At 56.7% G+C, this 21909-nt stretch overlaps 2 protein-coding genes across 2 annotated transcripts; both read right to left on the bottom strand.

Moving 5' to 3' along the window:
• Positions 1-158: 158 nt before the first annotated feature.
• Positions 159-11842, bottom strand: LOC103187741 (supervillin-like). Its single transcript, XM_042343282.1, has 25 exons — positions 11716-11842; positions 11321-11453; positions 10732-10776; positions 10170-10238; positions 9506-9653; positions 9228-9317; positions 8631-8717; positions 8157-8334; positions 7905-8077; positions 7373-7513; positions 6740-6876; positions 6252-6399; positions 5888-6033; positions 5256-5431; positions 4742-4886; positions 4371-4647; positions 3866-4017; positions 3573-3672; positions 3226-3433; positions 2955-3088; positions 2549-2704; positions 1943-2083; positions 1749-1849; positions 1249-1407; positions 159-681 (listed from the first exon to the last, which is right to left on the bottom strand). The coding sequence occupies exons 1-25, from the start codon at positions 11730-11732 to the stop codon at positions 595-597; spliced, it is 3348 nt and encodes a 1115-aa protein (XP_042199216.1). The 5' UTR covers positions 11733-11842; the 3' UTR covers positions 159-594.
• Positions 11843-12439: 597 nt separating this feature from the next.
• On the bottom strand, positions 12440-17847 carry LOC121850663 (actin cytoskeleton-regulatory complex protein PAN1-like; the record flags this gene model as incomplete). The annotated part of the gene is made up of 9 exons (XM_042343464.1): positions 17293-17847; positions 16304-16480; positions 15140-15192; positions 14729-14790; positions 14423-14592; positions 13980-14220; positions 13051-13303; positions 12897-13000; positions 12440-12787 (listed from the first exon to the last, which is right to left on the bottom strand). Coding segments are annotated over exons 1-9 (1827 nt in total), but the record flags the coding sequence as incomplete, so codon positions are not given.
• Positions 17848-21909: the final 4062 nt, after the last annotated feature.

Here is a 21909-nt window from a genome sequence, read left to right as displayed (position 1 = left end):
AGGGAGGCAGCTCCAGGCTGTGGATGTGCCGGGAGCAGAGATAGGCAGGTTCTAGAGAGTTAATCAGTGCCTGGGAATATACGCTCCCTACCCACCCACCCCCATGTTGCCCCCCCAAGCGCCTCTCCCCACCCCCATGTTGCCCCCCCCCCCCACCATATCCCCCTCCCCACCTCACCCACTGTAAACCAGGGGATCTAAAAGATTATTAGATATAAAAGACTTCAGACTGCAGTAAAATAATCTTAAAATAAGCAGAAATCGCAGAGCTATGGTGTCTGTGCTGGTGCTCCCTCCCTTCCTGCTTCCCTCCCTGACTGGAGCTCACTAATCCCGATCCCCTTTAGACCAATCGGGGTGACAAATCCCAGGATTTCAGCAGCAACATTTCCACTTTTAATATTTTCCTAGCATAAAAACAGGGAGAAAGTTTGTTTAAAAAGTGCAATCAGTCCCTATAGTGTTACCTCAGAAAGAGAGAAAGATGAAGAGAAAGATGGAGAGAGAGAGAGAGATGGAGAGAGAGAGAGATGGGGGTTGAGGCTGAGGCACTGTGTAACCAATGACACAAGCCCAGCTTCCCGGTGAGGCCGATCAGAACAAGCCTTTACTCTTCTTCCAGTTGATCTGCTTCCAGCCGGGAAGTTGGTAAAATTCCTCCCGGGTCATGGCCAGGATTTGCTGTGAGGGAAAAGCAGGAGGGAAGTGTGAGGCTTTGTCCTGAACCAGGGACCCTGGTATAATGTGACGGGCACATTTATTTTCGGCGAGCCTGGTGTCTGACACTTGTAGAAACCCATCACCGTTGCTTAAGAGTCTCCAAACCAAGCTGAGAATTCCAGGCCTCACACCTACAAATGGCAATACCAGCAATAGATTGTTGGAATGGGATGCGCTCCCTCTCTCTCTCTGGAGGAACACATCCTGCTTTACCGAATTCCGGAGAGTATTAGGCGCAGGTTGGGCAAGAGCCAAGACTTGGGTGTGGGGGGAGCCCAGAGTGCGTGTTGGGGTAACTGCTGGAGTCTAACCAGCTAAACCCACACACACCTTGGCCATTGCGAGCGCTGCCTGGCCAGGCGAGGACCACCCCAGCCGTTGGTTAGAGCTTTGGCTGCAGGGTTCCCTGTCCCCAGTGACTGGTCGGCCCTTCACCTTGGAGCCAGTTCAGCTCCAAGGAGACCCGGCCACACCCACCACGGTGCCCAGACACCAAGTTGGCACTGCCCAGCGCCCACACACACTCACCAGAAAATCCTCATCATTCAGGTACGTCTCCAGCCTGTGGGGGTCCACGCCCTCGGGGAGAGGTCTGCTCATGATCTCCTCCCGGCTGTACCGGGTCTTACACAAGCGTCTCAGGGCGTCCTGCACCAGCACCGCCTTGCTCCCCTTGCCCTGCTGTGTCTGAGGGCAATCACAGGCTTACACTACACGACACAACATTTACGTGGGCAGATAGTGCACCCCCAGGTTCACCCACTGCCACCCACCACGAGAGAGAGAGCAATCATGCAAGGGAGGGGGAGTATGGGGGGAAGCGGAGTTGGGGGAGGGAAGGGTGGGGATGAGAGTGGGGGAGGGAGGCGAGGAAGGGGAGAAGAGGAGAGGGAGGGGAGGTGAGGGGAAGAGAGGGAGGGGCGAGCGCAGGTCCTGACCGAGCGGGTACCTGGCGACTGGGGGGAGGCTGAGGGAGAGAGAGGCTGCGGGGGAGGAGAGGGCGGGGGAAGGGTGTGGCGAACGGGTACCTGGGCTCCGGGTTCCCACCGAGGGAAGGTGTTGGTGAAGATGAGGGGCTCGGAGCCGGCCAGCACCACATAGCCCTGTGGAGGGTGGTTGGGATTCTTCACTGTTGGAGACAAAGATCTCAGTCAGAGCTGTTGGGGATGGAGGTCAATGGTGATTATTGGGGTGGTGGGGTGGGTGTTGGTGGGGGTCTGACCTGAGCAGTACTGCAGGGCGGTCTCCAGGGCACACCTCCTCTCCGCGTCCCACCGGAGCTTTGCGGAGCCGGTGATCTCACTCTCCGGCCACCAGCCGTGCCACACATACACCTCCAGATGGTTATCCAATAGGAACAGAGCTACAAGTACCAAAACACACGGCACCAGTTACACTAATAACAACATAATATAACAATAAAATAATAACAACAATAATATAGCAATAATAGAATAGAATAACAATAACATAACAATAATATAATAACAATAATAATATAATAACAATAATAATAAAATAATAATATAACAATAATAATATAACAACAATAATAGCAATAATATAATATCAATAATAATATAATAATAACAACAATAATATAATATAGAACAACAATAGTAATAACATAATATATAATAATAATATAATAATCCCTGTATTTGATACAACGGCTTATCACACCTTCACAATGTCTCAAAGCGCTTCACAGACTTCACTGTAAAGTGTAGTGACTGCGTATTTTGGGGGCAAAACACAGCAGCCAATTGTGCAAAGCGACGTCCCCCCCCCCAGTTGTGGAGTCAGCGACCACCTTGTTATTACTGACCTGGCTGGGGGACGCAATACAGATCCTCCTGTAGGAAAGGCATCGTGGTTACCGTGCCGGAATCTCGCACCGGGCTCACCAGCTCCGTCACCGCAAACTGCCCTGAAGCCGCGCTCATCCTGAACAGCCGCACCGTGAAGTTACACCTCCCGGGATCTGGGTGGGGGGTGCGGGAGAGGGGGAGGAGGGGGGGGAGAGAAGCAACGGGACGTTTAGTCAAGGCTCACTTGCAGGTCTCCAGCTCATCCCGGTCAGTGCCTGTCCGGGCGATGGTGGCCGGGAAACATTCCCGATGCGGAGAGGATTGTGTTCGTTGGGTCAGGGTGTCGCGTGGGGGCATGGGGTGGTGGTGGGAGGGGTGGGGAGGCATTGGAGTTGTTGAGGTGCCAGAAGAGCGACGCGTTACCTTGTAACATACAGTCGTACGCTGTGCGGTTCTCCTGACCCAGCGCCACCCAGAATTCCGGCGTCTCGGCCCCCTCCTCCAGCTCCGTGACCGACACCGCCTCCCGGCACCACTCCCCCAGCTCCCGGGGCCGTCTGCCGGGGAACAGAGCGAGCGGAGAGCATGTCAGAGCTCATCCGGCCGTCCCCTCCCCACACCCGCCCCGCACCATCCTCCAAGCCCCATGCTCCCCCACTCCACCCCCCACCCCCCGCGCCCCCTTGGCACTCACCGCTCAGTCAGCCATTGGCAGGCGGTGTGAGCCACGGCCCTGACGCTGGGCAGGGCTTTGCTGCCGTGCCACAGGACAAGGCGGCCACGCTCCGCGCTGACCAGCGCCAGCGATGCCCGTGACCGCAGACTGGCACACGCACACCCCACCTCCAGCAGCGCCCCCTCCTCGGCCAACTCCCCCCGCACCAGGTACAGCCGCCAGGGGCCTGGGAGAGACACAGAGAGAGAGGGAGAAAGTGGGTGATCCCCCACTTGGCACAGCTCCACACCCCAATCCCCTCTCACCAACCTCGCCACCCGCACAGCCGCCCGCCCCCTCACCCCCACATGGTGACGGACGCAAACCTGGGCTCCTGAGTGCCTCCCTGTGGCCGGCGTGCACCACCATCGCTCCCCGGAACAGCTGGAGGAAGCAGGGGGGCTCCTTTCCCTGTGACACCAGCACCTGGGGACCATCAAATTAACAGGGATTAGAGTAACACAGATCCACAGACTGCACCACCCCCACCCCCCCCACCCACCCTTCCCCCACCCCGTTGTGAGGCCGGGATATGGTTAAGTTGGGAGTATGCGTGTGTGTGTGCGCGATGCAGTAACCGGGGTGTGGGTGACGGTGCTGGCGAGGGGGTTGCTGTTACCTGGGCCTCGCTCTCCTTCCCCAGCTCCACGGTGACCAGCGCGGCTGCTGCCCTCCCCCCGGTGCTGGACGCACGGCCCTGCCAGAAGAAGTAACAGCTTCTCTCCTTCCCCAGAGCCTGGGCTCCGCACTGGTCAGCACCGCGCCGGGAAACTGCAGCACAGACACACGGCACAGTGAGACATGGCACAGAGAGACACGGCACAGAGAGACACGGCACAGAGAGACACGGCACAGACACACGGCACAGTGAGACACACGGCACAGTCAGACACACGGCACAGAGAGACACGGCACAGAGACAGAGTGACAGAAGTACATAAAGTGAGAGAGTTGCAGAGTGCAACAGTGAGACACAGTGACACAAAGAGAGACACAGAGTGAGACACAGAGAGAGACACACAGAGAGAGATGGGGTGCGAATGACTGAGCAGAAAGACAGAGAGAGTGCCCGAGAGAGACAGAGAGTGACAGAGAGAGATAGAGACCCAGAGGGAGAGACGTACCCAGGCTGGTCACCGTGTATCGCCAGTGAACCACGTAGGTATCAGCCTCGTGGAGCTGTCCGTGGCTCTCGGGGGACAGGGGGCGGTGCTCGCATTCAGCAACGTGCCAGACCCTCACAGCGACGGTGCTGACCTCAGCCGCCCTGCCCTCCCCCAGCGACACCTTGCCGTAGCCTCGTCGCACATCCACCCCCTCCAGCAGCATTCCCGGCGGCTTCCCGGGACCCGGGAGGAGCGTCCGGGCGTCACAGGGGCTCAGCTCCAGCTCCCGGTCTCCCTGGCGCAGAGATCAGGTGAACAAGCGGAAAGGATTAGCGTTCCCAGTTCGCCTCCACCATCAATTCCTCGCCCGGCGGCGCTTTCCCTTTTACCTTTGATTCCCCGGCGCTCTCCGGCTCCCGATGCAGGGAACCCCGACATTCCGTCCAGTCCAGGAACTTTTCCTTGAACAGGATCGTCTCGTTGTGTTCGGCCAGACGCACGCAGGTCACCCAGCCTGGCCTCGCCGGCCCCAGCCTGCAAAACACACACCACGCACACACACACCCCAACCACGCGCACACACACCAAGCGCACACACACACCACGCGCGCACACACACACCACGCACGCACACACACACCACGCGCACACACAACATACACCACACCATGCACATACACACACGCCATGCATGCACACACCACACACATCACACACACACCACAAACACAGTGGCCAAGTTACGGTGAGGTCAACACAGCGCAAAGAAGCGCAGCCCGGCAACGGTGCACGAAATGCCGGGAATGGGACACGGAGCACCAGGAATGCCGAGCACAGCGCACGGACTGGACAGGAATACCGTAGACAGACGGTTAGCGAAGGTTTTCCGAATGCTTGACTCACGCTGGGGCCCCATTCGGCCGGGCTCCGGGATTCAGTGGATTGACCGGGAAACGGCTGTAATCGTAGGGAACGCCGCACAGCTGCTTCCCCAACTCCGTCGCCAACTTCCGCTGCCCCACAGGCACCTCCCGCCCGTGCCACACGTACACCTCACTGCCAAAGTCAAACACCAGCACCTGCTGGGCAACATACCGTCAGCACCGACACACACACACAGTCATACACACACTCACACACTCGCTCTCACACAGGCACACACTCACACACACTCACTCACACAGACACACACATGCAATCACACACACTTACATACTTGCTCTCTCACACACACGCACACACACTCGCTCACACTCACTCACACACATACACAGTCACACTCACACTCGCTCTCACACACACTCACAGCGACACACACACACACTCGCTCTCACAGTCACACACAGTCACAGTCACACATACAGTCACACACACAGTCACACACACACTCACACACACTCACGCAATCACACACACATACACTCTCACACACACACGCACACACACTCACACACACAGTCACACACACATACTTGCTCTCACACACACTCGCTCACACTCTCCCCCCACACTGCTGTGTGAGTGAGGACGGGTACCTGTGTGGGGGACAGTAAGCTGCAGCGAGGGACGCTCCCCGAGGCCTGGGTGTCGGGGAGCAGTCTGTCCTCCCGCAGACGATAAACACAGTTTGTCTCCGTGACCGCGGCTTCGTACACCTCGTCCTCCTCCGGCTCCCCGGCAACTACAGCCACAGCAACAACAACAACAACAAATTACTCATGTCCTTCATACCGGGAGGGCAGTCAACACCAACTTGCTGTCCAGGCCACTCAGTAACCAAGTAACTATTAACTAGTAACCCAACAATCAGTAACCCAATTAACCCAGTAACTGCTAACCCAGTAACCAGTGACCCAGTAACCGCTAACCCAGTGACCCAGTAAGCAGTGACCCTCTTACGTTGATATTCAGTCTGGCCACCAAGGAGTTCCCAGAATTTCCGGCTCTGTGGGCTCTCGCTGTTGATTCCCTCCTCAATCACCGTGACATGAGGTGCTTGGCAGCCAAGGTCTCTCTTCCTCTGGATATAGGTGGCCAACTCAGAGGCCTGCACACAGGGAGCGAGCACCGGGGGGGGGAGAGAGAGCAGGGAATGGGGTTAGAGTAGAGAGCTCCAGTGTAGGGGGAGCGAGCCCCAGCACAGACACGACGGGGAGAGAGCAGGGAACGGCGTTAGAGCAGAAGAGCTCCAGTGGGAGCCACATGTGCGGACAGAGACGTTGGCAAAGAGATGAAGGTACGTTGTTAGAGAAGGTTTGAGGTTTCTGGAGTGAAACAGGACACCACATGACAGGTGTAGAGAGAGAGACGGGTAAAGCCACGAGGAGAGCCAGTGCCCGGCACAGCCCTGGGAGGTAACTGCGGTGCCGAGCTGCCGAGTGACTAACCTTAGAGCGTTCGATCACGTTGGCGAACTCGCCCACCCACAGGAAGCAGTGTCGGGGAGCGAGCAGCAGGAAGCAGTCGCCGCTGTTGAGGGAGTGGGCGCTGGACTCCACCGAGCGGCTCTGTACATGCCGGCGACCTGCCGGAGAGACCACCACAAACATAGGACTGCCGATCGGCAAACAGCGTTTCACCGACGGGGGGTGGGGGTGGCGGGGATGGGGGTGGGGGGGCAACCAGTGTGATTCAACACGGAGGTGGCGAGATCGCTGTCAAAAGAGCCTCAAACTCGACTGAGGTGGAGATGTTCGTGAGGTCGGCAGATCGAGGGATATGGGACAAGGCCGGGACCCATTGGACTTGAGGTCCAGATCAGCCAGGATCTCATAGAATGGCGGAACAGGCTTGAGGGCTGAATGGCCTCCTCCCATTCCTATGTGATAACCATTACCAGGAGAGTATTGGAAAACGGCGCTACCTGCCCCCACCCACCCTCCTCCACCCCACCCACCACAGTCCTGTGCTGTGGTGCCCAACACACCCTCCCCGGTGCCCCTCCCCCAATATTATGAAGCCTTTCCCCGCTCGGAGCCCCGCCCCGAACGCCGTGGTGAGGCCGAGAAGCAAGCGATTACCTTTGACTTGTATCAGCGTGACCTTGTGGTGGTGGGAGGGGACTCCTGAGCCCCGCACACTGCGCAGGTTTACCTCCTGGAAGTTCTCCTTGCTCGCCAGCCCAGCCAGAGCCGTGTCCGAGAACGTTGAGTGTTTGGCCACTGTCAACACACAGACCCCCCCCACACGTCACTAACTGCACAACAACCCACGCTCAGCCCCAACCACAATCGCAGTCCAATAATAACAATAATTTGGTCGCACAATCTCTCTGTTTGTGGGGGACGCTGCTGTGCGCAATTGGCTGCCGCGTTTTGCCCACGAAACATACAGTCACTACACTTTACAGTATATTCTTTGAGACGTCTCGAAGACGCCGGGTCAAATGCCAGGATTATTATTATTATTATCTTCGGACTCAGGAGGCAAGAGAGAGTGCGACCGGCATAGCCAGGCTACCACCTGGTGGGCGCAGGATGCAAGGGCAGCTTGTCGCTTGCCAGGGAGAGAACGGCAGGCGGCGGGGAGTGGAATGTCTCTCGCTGCACTCACGTTTCTCCGCTCGGATCCTCTCGGCCTCCACGCTTGCCACGTTGAGCCGCAGCTCGGTGTACTCCTGCCGCAGGTCCTCCCGGGCGGCCAGCGCTCGCAGAGGGTTCCGGGAGGACTGCGTCCTTCTCAACGGCCTCACCGAGCGCCTGTGCTCCGCCATCTCTGACGTCAGCCTGTCAATACAGAGCTCATTATAACACACGCAGCAAGATTTTGGGGGTAACTAGCACTGAGCCAATCCCCGAGACGTACCTGTTTGAGCCGCTGTCCAGAATCAGGTCGAAGCTCTGGCTGATGTCCGTGGGGCTGCCCGTGACCATCGCTGATGGCGGACGGTAAAACCTGCAGAACGTTTCCTCATCGTCTGGGCGCATGACCTCCCTGACCGTCTGTGCTGTGACCTCCAGGGTCGTCTCCCGGTGACCTGCAGCTGTGACACACAGCGAGGGTTAGTGCCAGCGGTGGCCTCCCTGGGCTACATGTCTCTCTCGCGCTCTCTCTCTCACTCTGTCTCAACTGTAAATGATTGGTTCGGAGAAGCCAAGGCTCCTGAGGGACGAGGCTCCTGATTACCGCAGTAACCAGTGCCGAGGGGGATGGTCCGGGTCATGTATTGGATGGTACCAGCCCCTCAGATGAGTGCGAGCGGACGAGTGTGAAAGCGGAGGAGTGCGAGCAGGTGACTGAAGATCAAACAGAGGTGAAGGTGGTAAACGAGACGCTTACTCTTGGTGTGAAGCCGGTTCAGGAAAGACTCCAGTTTGTCCAGACCCTCGTCGCTCTCCACGGGCTGGTCAGGGAGGCGGGCGATCTCTGCGGGAACCATCGGGAGGCATCATAACGGCGATCACCTCACATTCCCAATCCCAATCCTATTCCCAAATCCAATCCCATTTCCAAACCTATTCCCAATCCCAATCGGCCCATTTGTGAACAGTGTAAATTCAACCATTTCCACAGCTCAGAGCAAACCTGGGGCTCAGTACAACTCAACTCAATTGCACTTGCTCATATTCACTCACACTCATGCACTTGTGCACACTGGAACCAGTGTCAAGTGAGTGTGCATACGAGTGAGTGTGTAAGTGATTGAGTGTTGAGTGTGCGAGTGATTGAGTGCGCGAGTGAGTGCGCAAGTGAGTGAGCGCGTGAGTGAGTGTGCGAGTGAGTGAGCGAGCGAGTGAATGTGCGTGTGAGTGAGCGCGTGAGTGAGTGAGCGCGTGAGTGAGTGTGCGAGTGAGTGAGCGAGCGAATGTGAGTGTGAGTGAGTGAGTGAGCGTGCGAGTGAGCGAGTGAGTGAATCCCTGAAGATCAAACGCCTACCTGTCAGGGGGGGGCTGAGGGTGCCGGCCGCTGGGTCAACTTTCTTAAAGGTGGGGGCTGGCTCCTCACGCCCACTGGGGGAAACCAGGCCTGCGTTCAAACACAGGCACGTTAGTCACCAGCACCGAGCACAGGTACACACAAACACACACACGCGCGTGCACACACACACACACATGCGCGCGCACAGACGCATACAACACAAGTCAGCCTGTGCGGTGGTTTGGGTACACGAGGGAGCGAGTGGGGGAGGGGGGGGCAGAGGAACATGGACGGACCTTTACTGGCCATGCGGCCGGCGACTGTGAACTGTCCCGAGTCGTTTGCCGCCCCTTTGCCCTGACATTTCCACTCCTCCTCCCGCTTGGTCATCAGCCGCTTCCTCTCCTCCACTGTCAGCTGTGCCGATACCTCCGTCCGCGCTCGCTGTGGACAAACACACACCGTCATCAACACACCGTCACCGTCAAACCCTCACCGTCATGTACATGTGCACACACCGTCACCGTCATGTACGTGTGCACACACCGCCACCCACACACCTGGCGGCATTCACCTGCACAGCACTGAGCTCAACACTGAACCCTCCTCTGTGTGTGTGTGTGTGTGTGTGTGTGTGTGTGGGTGTCTGTGTGAGAGCGAGGGAGCGAGAGAGACAGAAAGAGAGGAGGGAGAGAACGAACAGGCTTTGGAGACGGTCACATAAGCACGTGTGTCAGAATCGGAGCGATGGATGTTGCAATTTAACGACTGCAGCAAATAATGTGGCACAAACCCCGGCTCGAGGGCTGTGTTTAGCTGCCGTGAGTTCAGTTACAGCACATGCAGCTGTGAGGTAACATCCAACAACACGCATGTACACATGTACATGGGCACGCACGCACGCGCACACGTGCATATCCACACAACCAAAACAGAATGCGATGCTGATGCTGCGCTGACCTGATGGAGATTCAGAACATGGAGGCTCTGTGTCACAGTGGGGACATAGAGAGAGGAGTAGACAGGAGCCTGGCAATGGGAGAGGCACGACCCAGAGAGTTACACAGGCAGTGACTGTCAGTAACACACACACACACAGTGACTGTCAGTAACACACACACACACAGTGACTCAGTAACACACACACACACACAGTGACTGTCAGTAACACACACACACACACAGTGACTGTCAGTAACATACACACACAGTGACTGTCAGTAACACACACACACACACACACACAGTGACTGTCAGTAACATACACACACAGTGACTGTCAGTAGCATACACACAGTGACTGTCAGTAACACACACACACAGTGACTGTCAGTAACACACACACACACACACAGTGACTGTAAGTAACACACACACACAAACACACAGTGACTGTCAGTAATACACACACAGTGACGGGTCTAACATACACATAATGGAGCTAAGATCCCTTAGCACTAAGACGCACAAATATTCAGCACAGAAATGAAGACGTTAGGGTTCCCTGACCTCCTGCCCTTACCCATTGCTGTAGACACTCTGTACCGTCTGAGCCTCCATCGTCCTGCTTTAGGCCAAATGACAGGCAGAGACAGAGCAGAGAAAGGAGAGTTTAGCAAAGGACCGGCTGAGCACGTAGGGTGTTACGTGTGCGTGTTACACACGTGTTGCAGTAACAGAGTGAAGGAAAGCATGAAGATGTGCAGACAGACCGGAGGAAAGGTGCGATAGAGGACAAGTGTGATAGCAGCTGATTAATCAATCACTGACCCCAATTAAACACCGAGCAAGACTCAGAGACGCACGGGGTCAGGGCAGCAGAGGACGGTGTCAGCAGACACCAGGAAATATTTCTTTACCCGGAGGGTAATTAATGGCGGGTAGGGTGAGAAGGGGGGTGGTGAGGAGGGGAGGGGTGTTGGGAGGGGTGGGGGGAGGGATTTACCAGGGAGGGTGGTTGAGGCAAGAGTTGTGCTCAGTGGTTACTGGCCTCGCCTCCCAAGCGAGAGGACCCGGGTTCGATTCCCAGGCAGGACAGGGCCAAACCTTCGGCAATTTTCCTCGCTGGCAGATGGCTTTCCGGGAAGTAATAGCCCCAGATCTCGGGTTACCTTTGTTTTCCAGGCGTCTTCGCACTCCTGGAGCTGCGCGTATCGCTGTGCGAGGGGCCGGCCGCCCGGCTCACTCTTACTGCGGCTCAGTGAAGTCCTCCATCGCTGCTCCCTCTTCGCCTGCTCCCTCTGCCTGCACACAGCCAGCGGTCAGCACCCGCTCGACCCCGCAACCGCCCCCCCCCACCCACTCCTCCTCCCCATCTCCCCCCCACCCAATCTCCCCACCGCTCCCCCACCCCCCTCTCACTTTGAGACGTCTCAAATACGTGATAAGGCGCTGTATCGAATGCAAGCATGATTATTATTAATTATATTGTTGTTATATTATGAAGCTTATTATTAGAGTATTATTATATTATTGCTATATGATTATTAATTATTATTATTATTACCTGTTGTTCACAAACATTGTCCGGAGCTGCTGCGATAACTCCCCGTCAACCTCGGCTTTTGCTTGTTCCTCGCTGCTGCCTCCAGTCACTGTCTTCCCAGCCACCAAACTCCCTGCTCCCAGCACCTCCCCGACTTGTGTGGGGGAGGGCTGTGGGGAGAGGGGCGATTGGGGGTGTGGGGGGGAGGAGATGCGGGGGAGTGGGGGCGACGGAGAGAGTAAGAGAGGCAGTTGGGGGCAGTGGGAGGGGGAGGAGAGGTGTGGGGGGGAGAGGGAGGGGGAGAGGGGCTGTGGGGATGGGGGAGACGGGGGCTGATGTGACCCTGGTTGTGTTGTGACATCGTTTTGTGTCAGAACTTCGGAGTTTGTCGTTTCTGATGAAAAGAAAAGGGGTTTTAGTGACGGCAGTTGTGTGTGTGTGTGTGTGTGTGTGTGTGTGTAACCCTCAGCAGGGCTGTGCCAAATATACGTGATGTCCCTGTGGGTGACGGTATCTCTTACCCGTCACTGTGGCTGCCCCTGACTCGCCCGCGCCTCCGTCCCCTCGCTCTCTGTGATGCTCAGAGTCCTCTCCTACGGTTTCCTCCCGCTCGCTGTCCGTCTGTGCCGCGAGCTGGGGGTCCGGGAGCTGGGTGGTTGGGAGCTGGGGGTCTGGCTGCTGGGAGGACGGGAGCTGGGGGTCTGGCTGCTGGGAGGACAGGAGCTGGGGGTCTGGCTGCTGGGAGGCCGGGAGCTGGGGAGCTGGGAGCTGGGGGGCCGGGAGCTGGGGGTTTGGCTGCTGGGGGGCCGGGAGCTGGGGAGCTGGGAGCTGGGGGGCCGGGAGCTGGGGGTTTGGCTGCTGGGGGTCCGGGAGCTGGGGGGCCGGGAGCTGGGGAGCTGGGAGCTGGGGGGCCGGGAGCTGGGGGTTTGGCTGCTGGGGAGCTGGGAGCTGGGGGGCCGGGAGCTGGGGGTTTGGCTGCTGGGGAGCCGGGAGCTGGGGTTTGGCTGCTGGGGGGCCGGGAGCTGGGGGCCGGGAGCTGGGGGGCCGGGAGCTGGGGGTTTGGCTGCTGGGGAGCCGGGAGCTGGGGGTTTGGCTGCTGGGGAGCCGGGAGCTGGGGGTTTGGCTGCTGGGGAGCCGGGAGCTGGGGGTTTGGCTGCTGGGGGGCCGGGAGCTGGGGGGCCGGGAGCTGGGGGTTTGGATGCTGGGGGGGCGGGAGCTGGGGGGCTGGGAGCTGGGGGGCCGGGAGCTGGGGGGCCGGGAGCTGGGGGTTTGGCTGCTGGGGGGCCGGGAGTGGGGGGGCCGGGACCTGGGGGGCCGGGAGCTGGAGGGCCGGGAGCTGGGGGGCCGGTGAGGTGCTGCTCTGTGCCGGTGCAGGTGCCAGTGGCGCTGTGGGTGTGGTGGGCGAGAGGCCGGGGTCCTGACTTGGTGTCTGTCGTTTCAGAATGCCTTTAATCTGTCGTTTGCTCTCTGCAGCTCCCTCCGTGTGCTCGGTACCCGGCACAGTCTGGGGCTCACTCCCCGGGGCCGATCGGGGGCTGCTCACAGCCTCCTGTGTCTGTGTCCCCCCGTCGGCACAAACTGGCATCGGCTGTTTCGGAAGTTTCTGCAGCTGAAACCAGGAGAGTCGTGTTATCTATAATAATAATAATAGCATTTGATACAACAACAACAAAATTCCATGTGTAAAACACCTTTCACGTGGGGAGGACGTCCCAAGGCTCTGGACAGACAGTGTTTCGGACCCCGAGCTGCGGTTGGTCGGGATTGGGGAGGGTGGAGGGGCAGTGGGGGGGAAAGAGATTGACCGAAGGTACGGTCGAAGAGGAGGGTCTTGAGATGGGTCTTGAAGGAGGCAAGATACAGTGCCGTATCACCTCGTTGAGACGTTTCAAAGAGCTTCACAGCATATACTGTAAAGTGTAGTGACTGCGTGTTTTGTGGGCGAACAGTTGTGGACTGAGCGACCAATTTTTTTTTATTTTTTTTGGAGGGATCGTGACCCACAGGAAAGCGATCCTCCAATCAACTAACAACCGGGTTCCTGCTTACTGATGGGTAAGCAAAGGCGAGTGTGGAGTAAGGAAACTTGCCCAACATTTCGCCGTCCTGTCCTGCCCGGGAGTCGAACCCAGGTCCTCTGGCTTGCGAGGCGAGGGGTCTAACCCCTGAGCTACAGGGGCTGTGGCTTGCGAGGTGAGGGGTCTAACCAGAGCTACAGAAATCCACTGTCGATTAAAGGCAGCGAATTAACCGCACGGTTCCCGTTAACAATACTGCGTATTTACCAGCTGCACCTCGGAGGTGGTGATGGGCTGCGTGTGATAGCGAGCCCCGCCCTGTCTGTGGCGACGGCCCTGTTCCTGCCCGGCTCTCCCCGCCCGCGGCTGGCACAGCCCGTCAAACAGTGCCATCTTCTGCCGCAAGCTCAGCTTGGAGCTCTCGTCCGTCCTGTGCTCGGCGTTCTGCTCCCCCTCCCCCTCCCCCGGCCCCGGCCCCCGCCCCCGCGGTGACGGTGCCCTGGGGAGGCTGGCGGCGGAGAGAGTAAAGTTTCACATGGTTTACGCTCACGTTGAGCCTCAGAGAGAATCACAACAGCCAACAACAACTAAGAGCTTTGTAAGTCTTTCACTCAGCACTCAACAGCATTCACTCACTCTCACGCACGCACTCACTCACACACGCACTCACACACACACGCACTCACTCACACACGCACATGCACTCACACGCACTCACACACGCACTCACATACCTGTTGACCACCACCATCTCCTCGGTGGTGACCGGCTGTGTCCGCGATCGATCCTGCAGCCTCCGTAGCCGGCGTTCCACAGCGGCGTTCCTGCTCCTCGGCCGGGATAACAACACAGGCTCCACAGGCGTGGTCTTCTCCAGCTCCTACACACACAGACACACACACAACACGTCAGTGACACACACAGCCTCGTGGACAGACACATGTCGGGTGAACCTCGGAATTGGTTGTATTTATGATCACATTGACAGCCACAAAACTCCACAAAATCACAATGACCTTAAACAGAGACATCTTTGCTGCGACGCTCAGCTTTGCTCTCGCGTCCATCTTCTCATCCTCTGCAGAAGGTAAAAGAGCAATGAGTTAAGCTGTTCAGCGTAACAGCGCCCACCCCACACCCCCACACCATCCCCCACCCACACACCCCCACTTACACAGCGCCACCCGCACAGCCCCACCCGCACTCACACACCCACACCCATAAACCCCCACCCACACAGGCCCACCACACCCACACAATTCCCCCACCTACACACCCCCACCTACACACCCCCACTCACACCCCCCTACTTACACAGCCCCACTCCCACACACACACCTACACCCTTACACCCCCAGCCACACAGGCCCACCACATACCCCCACCCACACCATCCCCCCACCTACACAGACCCCACCCAATTGGACCTTGTATCAGCACACTCTGGGGGGCGGCTGTGTCTGCGTTCGGCAACATGTCCCTGTGGGAGTGAAGTAGAGTCAGGTCACACAGAGCAGAACCCACCTCCGCCAGGAGCAGAGACACAGCTCACAGCACAGCACACAGGCTCAGTCACACACACAGCTCAGCACACAGGCTCAGTCACACACACAGCACACAGGCTCAGTCACACACACAGCACACAGGCTCAGTCACACACACAGCACACAGGCTCAGTCACACACACAGCACACAGGCTCAGTCACACACACAGCACACAGGCTCAGTCACACACACAGCACACAGGCTCAGTCACACACACAGCACACAGGCTCAGTCACACACACAGCACACAGGCTCAGTCACACACACAGCACACAGGCTCAGTCACACACACAGCACACAGGCTCAGTCACACACACAGCACACAGGCTCAGTCACACACACAGCTCAGCACACAGGCTCAGTCACACACACAGCACACAGGCTCAGTCACACACACAGCACACAGGCTCAGTCACACACACAGCACACAGGCTCAGTCACACACACAGCACACAGGCTCAGTCTCACACACAGCACACAGGCTCAGTCACACACACAGCACACAGGCTCAGTCACACACACAGCACACAGGCTCAGTCTCACACACAGCTCAGCACACAGGCTCAGTCACACACACAGCACACAGGCTCAGTCACACACACAGCACACAGGCTCAGTCACACACACAGCACACAGGCTCAGTCACACACACAGCACACAGGCTCAGTCTCACACACAGCACACAGGCTCAGTCACACACACAGCACACAGGCTCAGTCACACACACAGCACACAGGCTCAGTCACACACACAGCACACAGGCTCAGTCTCACACACAGCACACAGGCTCAGTCACACACACAGAATATACTCAGAGAAACAACCATAATGTTACTTGTGTTTGACACAGCGCCTCATCACATCATTGAGTCGTTGCGAAGCGTAAAGTGTAATGACTGTGCTCACATTCACTGTGACATGCACTCGTTGTGCTCACACTCGCCCCTCACACTCTCCGCGCTCACACTCGCCGCCGCTCACACTCAGCGAAAACTAAAATCTTCCCGACACCGCTAATAATTAATGATCAAATATTCAGAACAGACCGACATGAAGCTGCTGCTGGCCCCCCAGGCAGTGTCTCGCTCGAGCTCGGGATCAGGGCTGGGGGCCGGGAGCCGAGGGGCTCCGTGTCTGTCCCACTGACACCCGGGCTCCAGTCACCCCCTGCCTCGGGCGCTCTGGCTAAATCCAGCCTTAATGTCACTGTCCTCCTGCCGGAGCTGGGAGGGAGAGAGAGAGAGGGAGTGTGAGGGAGGGAAGAGGAAGGGGGTGGTGGGGGAGGTTCTTCTTGTTGTAAGAGAAATATTTTTGGTTTGGTCAGCGTATCAAGGGATACGGGGCAAGGGCGGGTCATTGGAGTCGAGGTACCGATCAGCCATGATCTTATAACATGGTGGAACAGGCTCGAGGAGCTGAATGGCCTCCTCCTGTTCCTGTTTTCCTCAGGGAGAGAAAGCGAGACAGAGAGAGACTGCAATAATGTAGCTTTGAGTGCGAGGCACTATCAGTGACTGTGGAACACGCAGTGTTTCAACCTCTATAAAAACCGATAACCTCTTAACAGTGCGTGTTCAGGTTGGGATGGGATTATTAAGGCAATCTTATCACCTTGTTTGTTCGGACAGTGATAGTGTGGAGGGCGGTCAGCTCCACATTCCCTCCCTCGCTTTATTGGGTACAGACAGACTCTCGCGTCGCTCAGTTGTCACAAAGTGACTTTCCTGTAAGATTTAGTGACTGTGTTTCTGAATGCTTCTCAAGGTGTTGTTCTCCCAAACTCCACAGTGAAAGGCAGATTGCATTTCTAGTTCTGAATGTTATTTGGGGTGTCTGTGTACGTAAGCGTGTCTGTGCCTGTGTGTGAGAGTGTCTGTGTGCGAGTGTGTGAACTACAGGTAAGCCACGTGCAACCGGTTGGAACCATCACAAGCAGCAATGAGTGATCTGTGGTCTGGGAGCACAAACCAACCAGGCAGATCTCAGGAGATAGAGGGCTGGTGCCCGCGAGCCTTTATCTCCGCTCAGCTCTAACCTGGCCCGGCACGGGGGGCACGGGGTCTCCCTCTCACTCAGGTCCGAGCCCTGTGGGCAGCACCAACCCTCCAGGGCAGCGCTGCACGGCTTTCCCTCACCGTCACCGTGTCCAGGCTGGGACTTTCTCCCTATCGTCCACCCCTCATCCCCGCTCTCCCACTTCCCGGGTGGCGGGGGAGTTTTCCTGTTGCTCTTCCCGTTGCTCTCGGAGTCCAGGGGGTTGGGAAGCGCTGGCCGCTGCTTGTCCTGTGCACTCTCTACCCCAGAGCAATCTCTTCCCAAAGGCTGGCCCTCTGTCTCCCTCCTGGGGGCTGGGCAGGAGACGAGGACCGGCTCCTGCAGGTGGGCTAACTTCTCAGCCACTTCCCGCCGTCTCTGGGCTTTGTACCTGGCCACGCGCTGGGCCCTGGGGTCCATGCTCCCCGCGGGGGGAGGAGAGAGGGGTGGGGTGACAGGCCTGCGGGCCGCACACTCTGATCTCACTGTTAATGAGAAACACAATTACAATCAGCTCCGTTTATCATTGCTCCCCGGGTTAGGACACAGAGCAGGCAGGTCAATGGGGGTAGGTCAATGGGGGGGGCGGGGGGATGAAAGGGGAGGGTGGGATTAACACTAAAGAAGATAAGATGACAACACATGTGCCAATCAGCCTCCTCTGCCAAAACATTAACCCTACAAGCCAAAGCCCTAATGGGTAGGGTGGTCCTAAATGGACAAGCAGTGGGAAAACTTGCCAGACAATGATATCAATGGGCAAAGCTTTGTAGTTTTAGCTGGTTAGACACCGGGGAATATTCAGATCCTCAAGAATTCCAGCGCCTCCATTTGCCCTCAGATTAGCTTGTCAGACACACAAGTCCTCGCCATCGCTTGGAAGGTAGCTGATGGCAAGGCAACATAGAGAATTTCTCCACAGACACGTCGCATCATGTCAGTCATGCCAGGAACTGTTGCTCAACATCAACACCTTCTCTCTCCTCATCAGGCTTGTTCCTACAGGACCCTGGCAAGGCCTGTGTCTGTCTTTCTCAGCTGAGGGTAAGGTGACTGACTGAGACACAAGATGGGCATCTGGTGTCTGCCTCCCCTCACCTGGGCACAGCCACCCTTGTCTCTCTGTGTAGTTAGCGATAATCGGCAGTGTGAACCCAACCCGACACTGGCATTATGGGGGAGCCTCTCACTGAGGCTCACAAGAGCGGTGCAGATGAAGATGTCTCTCCAACCCATTCGCTCTCCTCTTTACAGAATGTCCACCCTCCTTCCCTCCCTCCCTCCTATTACAGTATCTGAGTTGGTTACTGGTTCCCGCTGTTTGTCCATTCTGAATGTGAACAATCCTGCTTTGTTCTTTGTAGCAGAATTGCCCTTCACACCGCTGAACCTGATTAACTGCCTCAAACACGGCACACACCCAACCCAGCTAACCTCGCCAAACACAACACAGCCCCCAAACGCAACCCAACACACACCGCCAAACACACCCCAACACCAAACACAAGCGCATACAGCACAGTACATGGAGGTTAAACCCCAGAGAGAGAGAGAGAGAGAGGGCAATAAGTGATCATGCTTCCAGTTAGGCAAGCTTGCCCAGGGGTGTGGGGGCAGAGAGCGAGGGAGGGAGGGAGGAGTTCTGTAGAGTATGAGGAAGGAAGAGTGAGAGACAAGTTTTGAAGCATGAGAGCATCAGGAAGGTCCTGGGAATGAGGGATAATGAAATATGGGGATACAACACTGTTTAAAGCTGTAAAACCTGATTCCTCGGGCCTCACCTCACCCCCAACGACCACAACACGTACCCGGGAAAGTGATTGTGAGAGGCCGTGCTGCGACAGGGGGAGGAATAATAGTAATAATAATAATCCTTGCATTTGATGTAGCACCTCGTTATGTCTTCGAGGCGTCTCAAAGTGCTTCAGAAGATATAGTGACTGTGTATTTTGTGGGAGGAACGTTAGCTCCACGCTGCCAGGAACTGACACCTAACCCTGTCTCTCACTGCCCCCTAACCGTCCCTTCCCCCCATTAGTCCACAATTATTATTCCCTGTAAATAAACACCTCCCGGTGAGACTGACTGTAACATTAGAACCAACCGCTCAGAACAGAGCTCAGGCTGGTGATCAGTCACTCCCCTCAGCTCACCCGCCACCTCTACCCCGGGCTCTCGCCGTGTCCCCCCGGGGCTGATGCTGGGCTGGGGGTGGGGGGGCTGCAGCCCAGGCTTCACTGTATTGACGGGCGGTAACGTGTTATTTATTACCTGACAGGTCCCAGAGAGTCGGAGAGAGACACACACACTACTGTACACACACACACACACACGGGTACAGAGAGGCGCACACAGACAGTCCGGGGGGTGTGGGGTGTGGAGGGGGGAGACGAGTTCAGGGAAGTTAACAACAAAGTTATTGGGAAATGCGCTGTTCAACAAAACTTTCCCATTTCATGGAAAACTCAATCGCACAGACGGTATATATAAGGTTTGCTCTCAGCTGTGACTCTCTCTGTCTCTGTGGCGTCTCCTGACCTGAAACCTGCAACTTAAATCATCATCACTGACCAGAAACAGAGAAACTCATTCACTCCCTCCCTCTCTCACTCCCTCCCTCTCTCCTCTCACTCCCTCCCTCTCTCCTCTCACTCCCTCCCTCTCTCCTCTCACTCCCTCCCTCCTCTCCTCTCACTCCCTCTCTCCTCTCCCTCCCTCCCTCTCTCCTCTCCTCTCCTCTCCCTCCCTCCTCTCCCTCCCCTCCCTCTCTCCCTCCCTCCCTCTGTCCTCTCCCTCCCTCCTCTCACTCCCCTCCCTCTCTCCCTCCCTCCCTCTCTCCTCTCCCTCCCTCCTCTCACTCCCCTCCCTCTCTCCCTCTCTCCTCTCCCTCCCTCCTCTCACTCCCCTCCCCTCACTCCCCTCCCTCTCTCCCTCCCTCCCTCCCTCCCTCCCCACTCACTCAGGCTCCCGGGGCCGAGGCGAGAGTCCGGCTCCAAGGCTCAGGCTGTCGTCTGTCTCTGGATGTGTGTGTGTCTGTATGTTTGTCTGTTTGCTGTCTCTGTGTGTGTCTGCGTGTGTATGTGTCTCTGAGTGTCTGTGTGTGTGTGTGACTGTGTGTCTCTGGGTGTCTGTCTGTGTCTGTGTGACTGTGTGTGTGTGTGTCTCTGGGTGTCTGTCTGTGTGTGTGTGACTGTGTGTCTGTGTGTGTGTGACTGTGCCGCTTGAATGCTGCCGACAGCTGTTGTCAGTCAGTCAGGGACGCGCTGTCCTCATTAACCCCCTCACTGCCCGCTGTCAGACACTCAAAGTCCGGACACAGCTCTTGGCAAAGGGTAACCAACCGATTCTCTCTCTCTCTGTTATCTCACTGAGACTGCGGAGGCTGTCTCACTCCTCGAGAATGTGATCCAACAGGTTTCCTCCCCACTCGCTGTATCGGGAACTTCCCAGGACTCGGGCTGTTTGCTGATTCCACGTGAATGGTGACGAGCTTTTATGTTAGACTTTGGCCAATGACTGGACGGGTATTACACTCTCCCTCACATACACACAGAACAGCAAACACACACATACACACACACACTCTCCCCCTCACACACAGCAGCAAACACACACAGCACACACTTACACACACTCTTCCTCGCACACACACACACACACAGAGAACAGCAAACACACACGTACACACACTCTCTCCCTCCCTCACATACACACAGAGCAGCAAACACACACATACCCTCTCTCCCTCACACACAGCAGCAAACACACACAGCACACTTACACCACTCAGCACACACTCTCACGCGCGCACACACACACAGCACACGCATACACACGTGCTCACGCACACACAGAGCAGGAAACGCACACAGCACACATACACGCACACAGCACACACACACACACAGCACACATACACGCACACAGCACACATACACAGTACACACAGGTGCTTTCAGCTACAATGTCTCAATGTCCAGTCTGGAATCCGTGTGTGTGTGTGTCTATGTCTGTGTGTGTGTGTGTGTCTATGTGTCTCAGTCTCGGGGGGGAGTGGTTGGTTGAACAGCCTCTTCCCATTAAACCGAAGATGACATCCCCCCAGAGATACGGCTACACTTTTACTTCACTGCTGGTAAATATCTAACCTGACTGGAGCTGATCAGTGTACCGGGGTGGGGGGGTGGGGGTGGTGCTGATACAGATCGCTCCCCTCCTGAAGGGTCACCAGCAAAATATTATGTACATGGTATTTGTTATTGTTGATGTGGATTCTCTGCCACAAACTGCTCTAAAACATCAGAGATTCCGCCCCCGCCCGGAGTCGATCTCTGATTACCCAATACTGGCACCTCTCTTTAATCTGATAATTTGACAGAACAGGTCCCCCCACTAAAGGCAGAGGATTAACCACAGGGAAATCCATAGTAAACAACCTGGGCCCCACTTAATAATAGGCAAACCAAGGTCCGAACTTGTACACACAGCAAAAGCACCTCAGCCAGGTGTCGGACACACACGAAAACCCATCCCCGTGACCAGCCGGGTATCTGACACACGGAAACCCGTCACCGTGACCAGCCGGGTGTCTGACACACGGAAACCCGTCACCGTGACC

Source organism: Callorhinchus milii, unplaced genomic scaffold (genome assembly GCF_018977255.1).
Source record: "Callorhinchus milii isolate IMCB2004 unplaced genomic scaffold, IMCB_Cmil_1.0 Scaffold23, whole genome shotgun sequence".
NCBI lineage: Eukaryota > Metazoa > Chordata > Chondrichthyes > Chimaeriformes > Callorhinchidae > Callorhinchus > Callorhinchus milii.
This window is presented reverse-complemented; position numbering and strand designations above follow the sequence as displayed.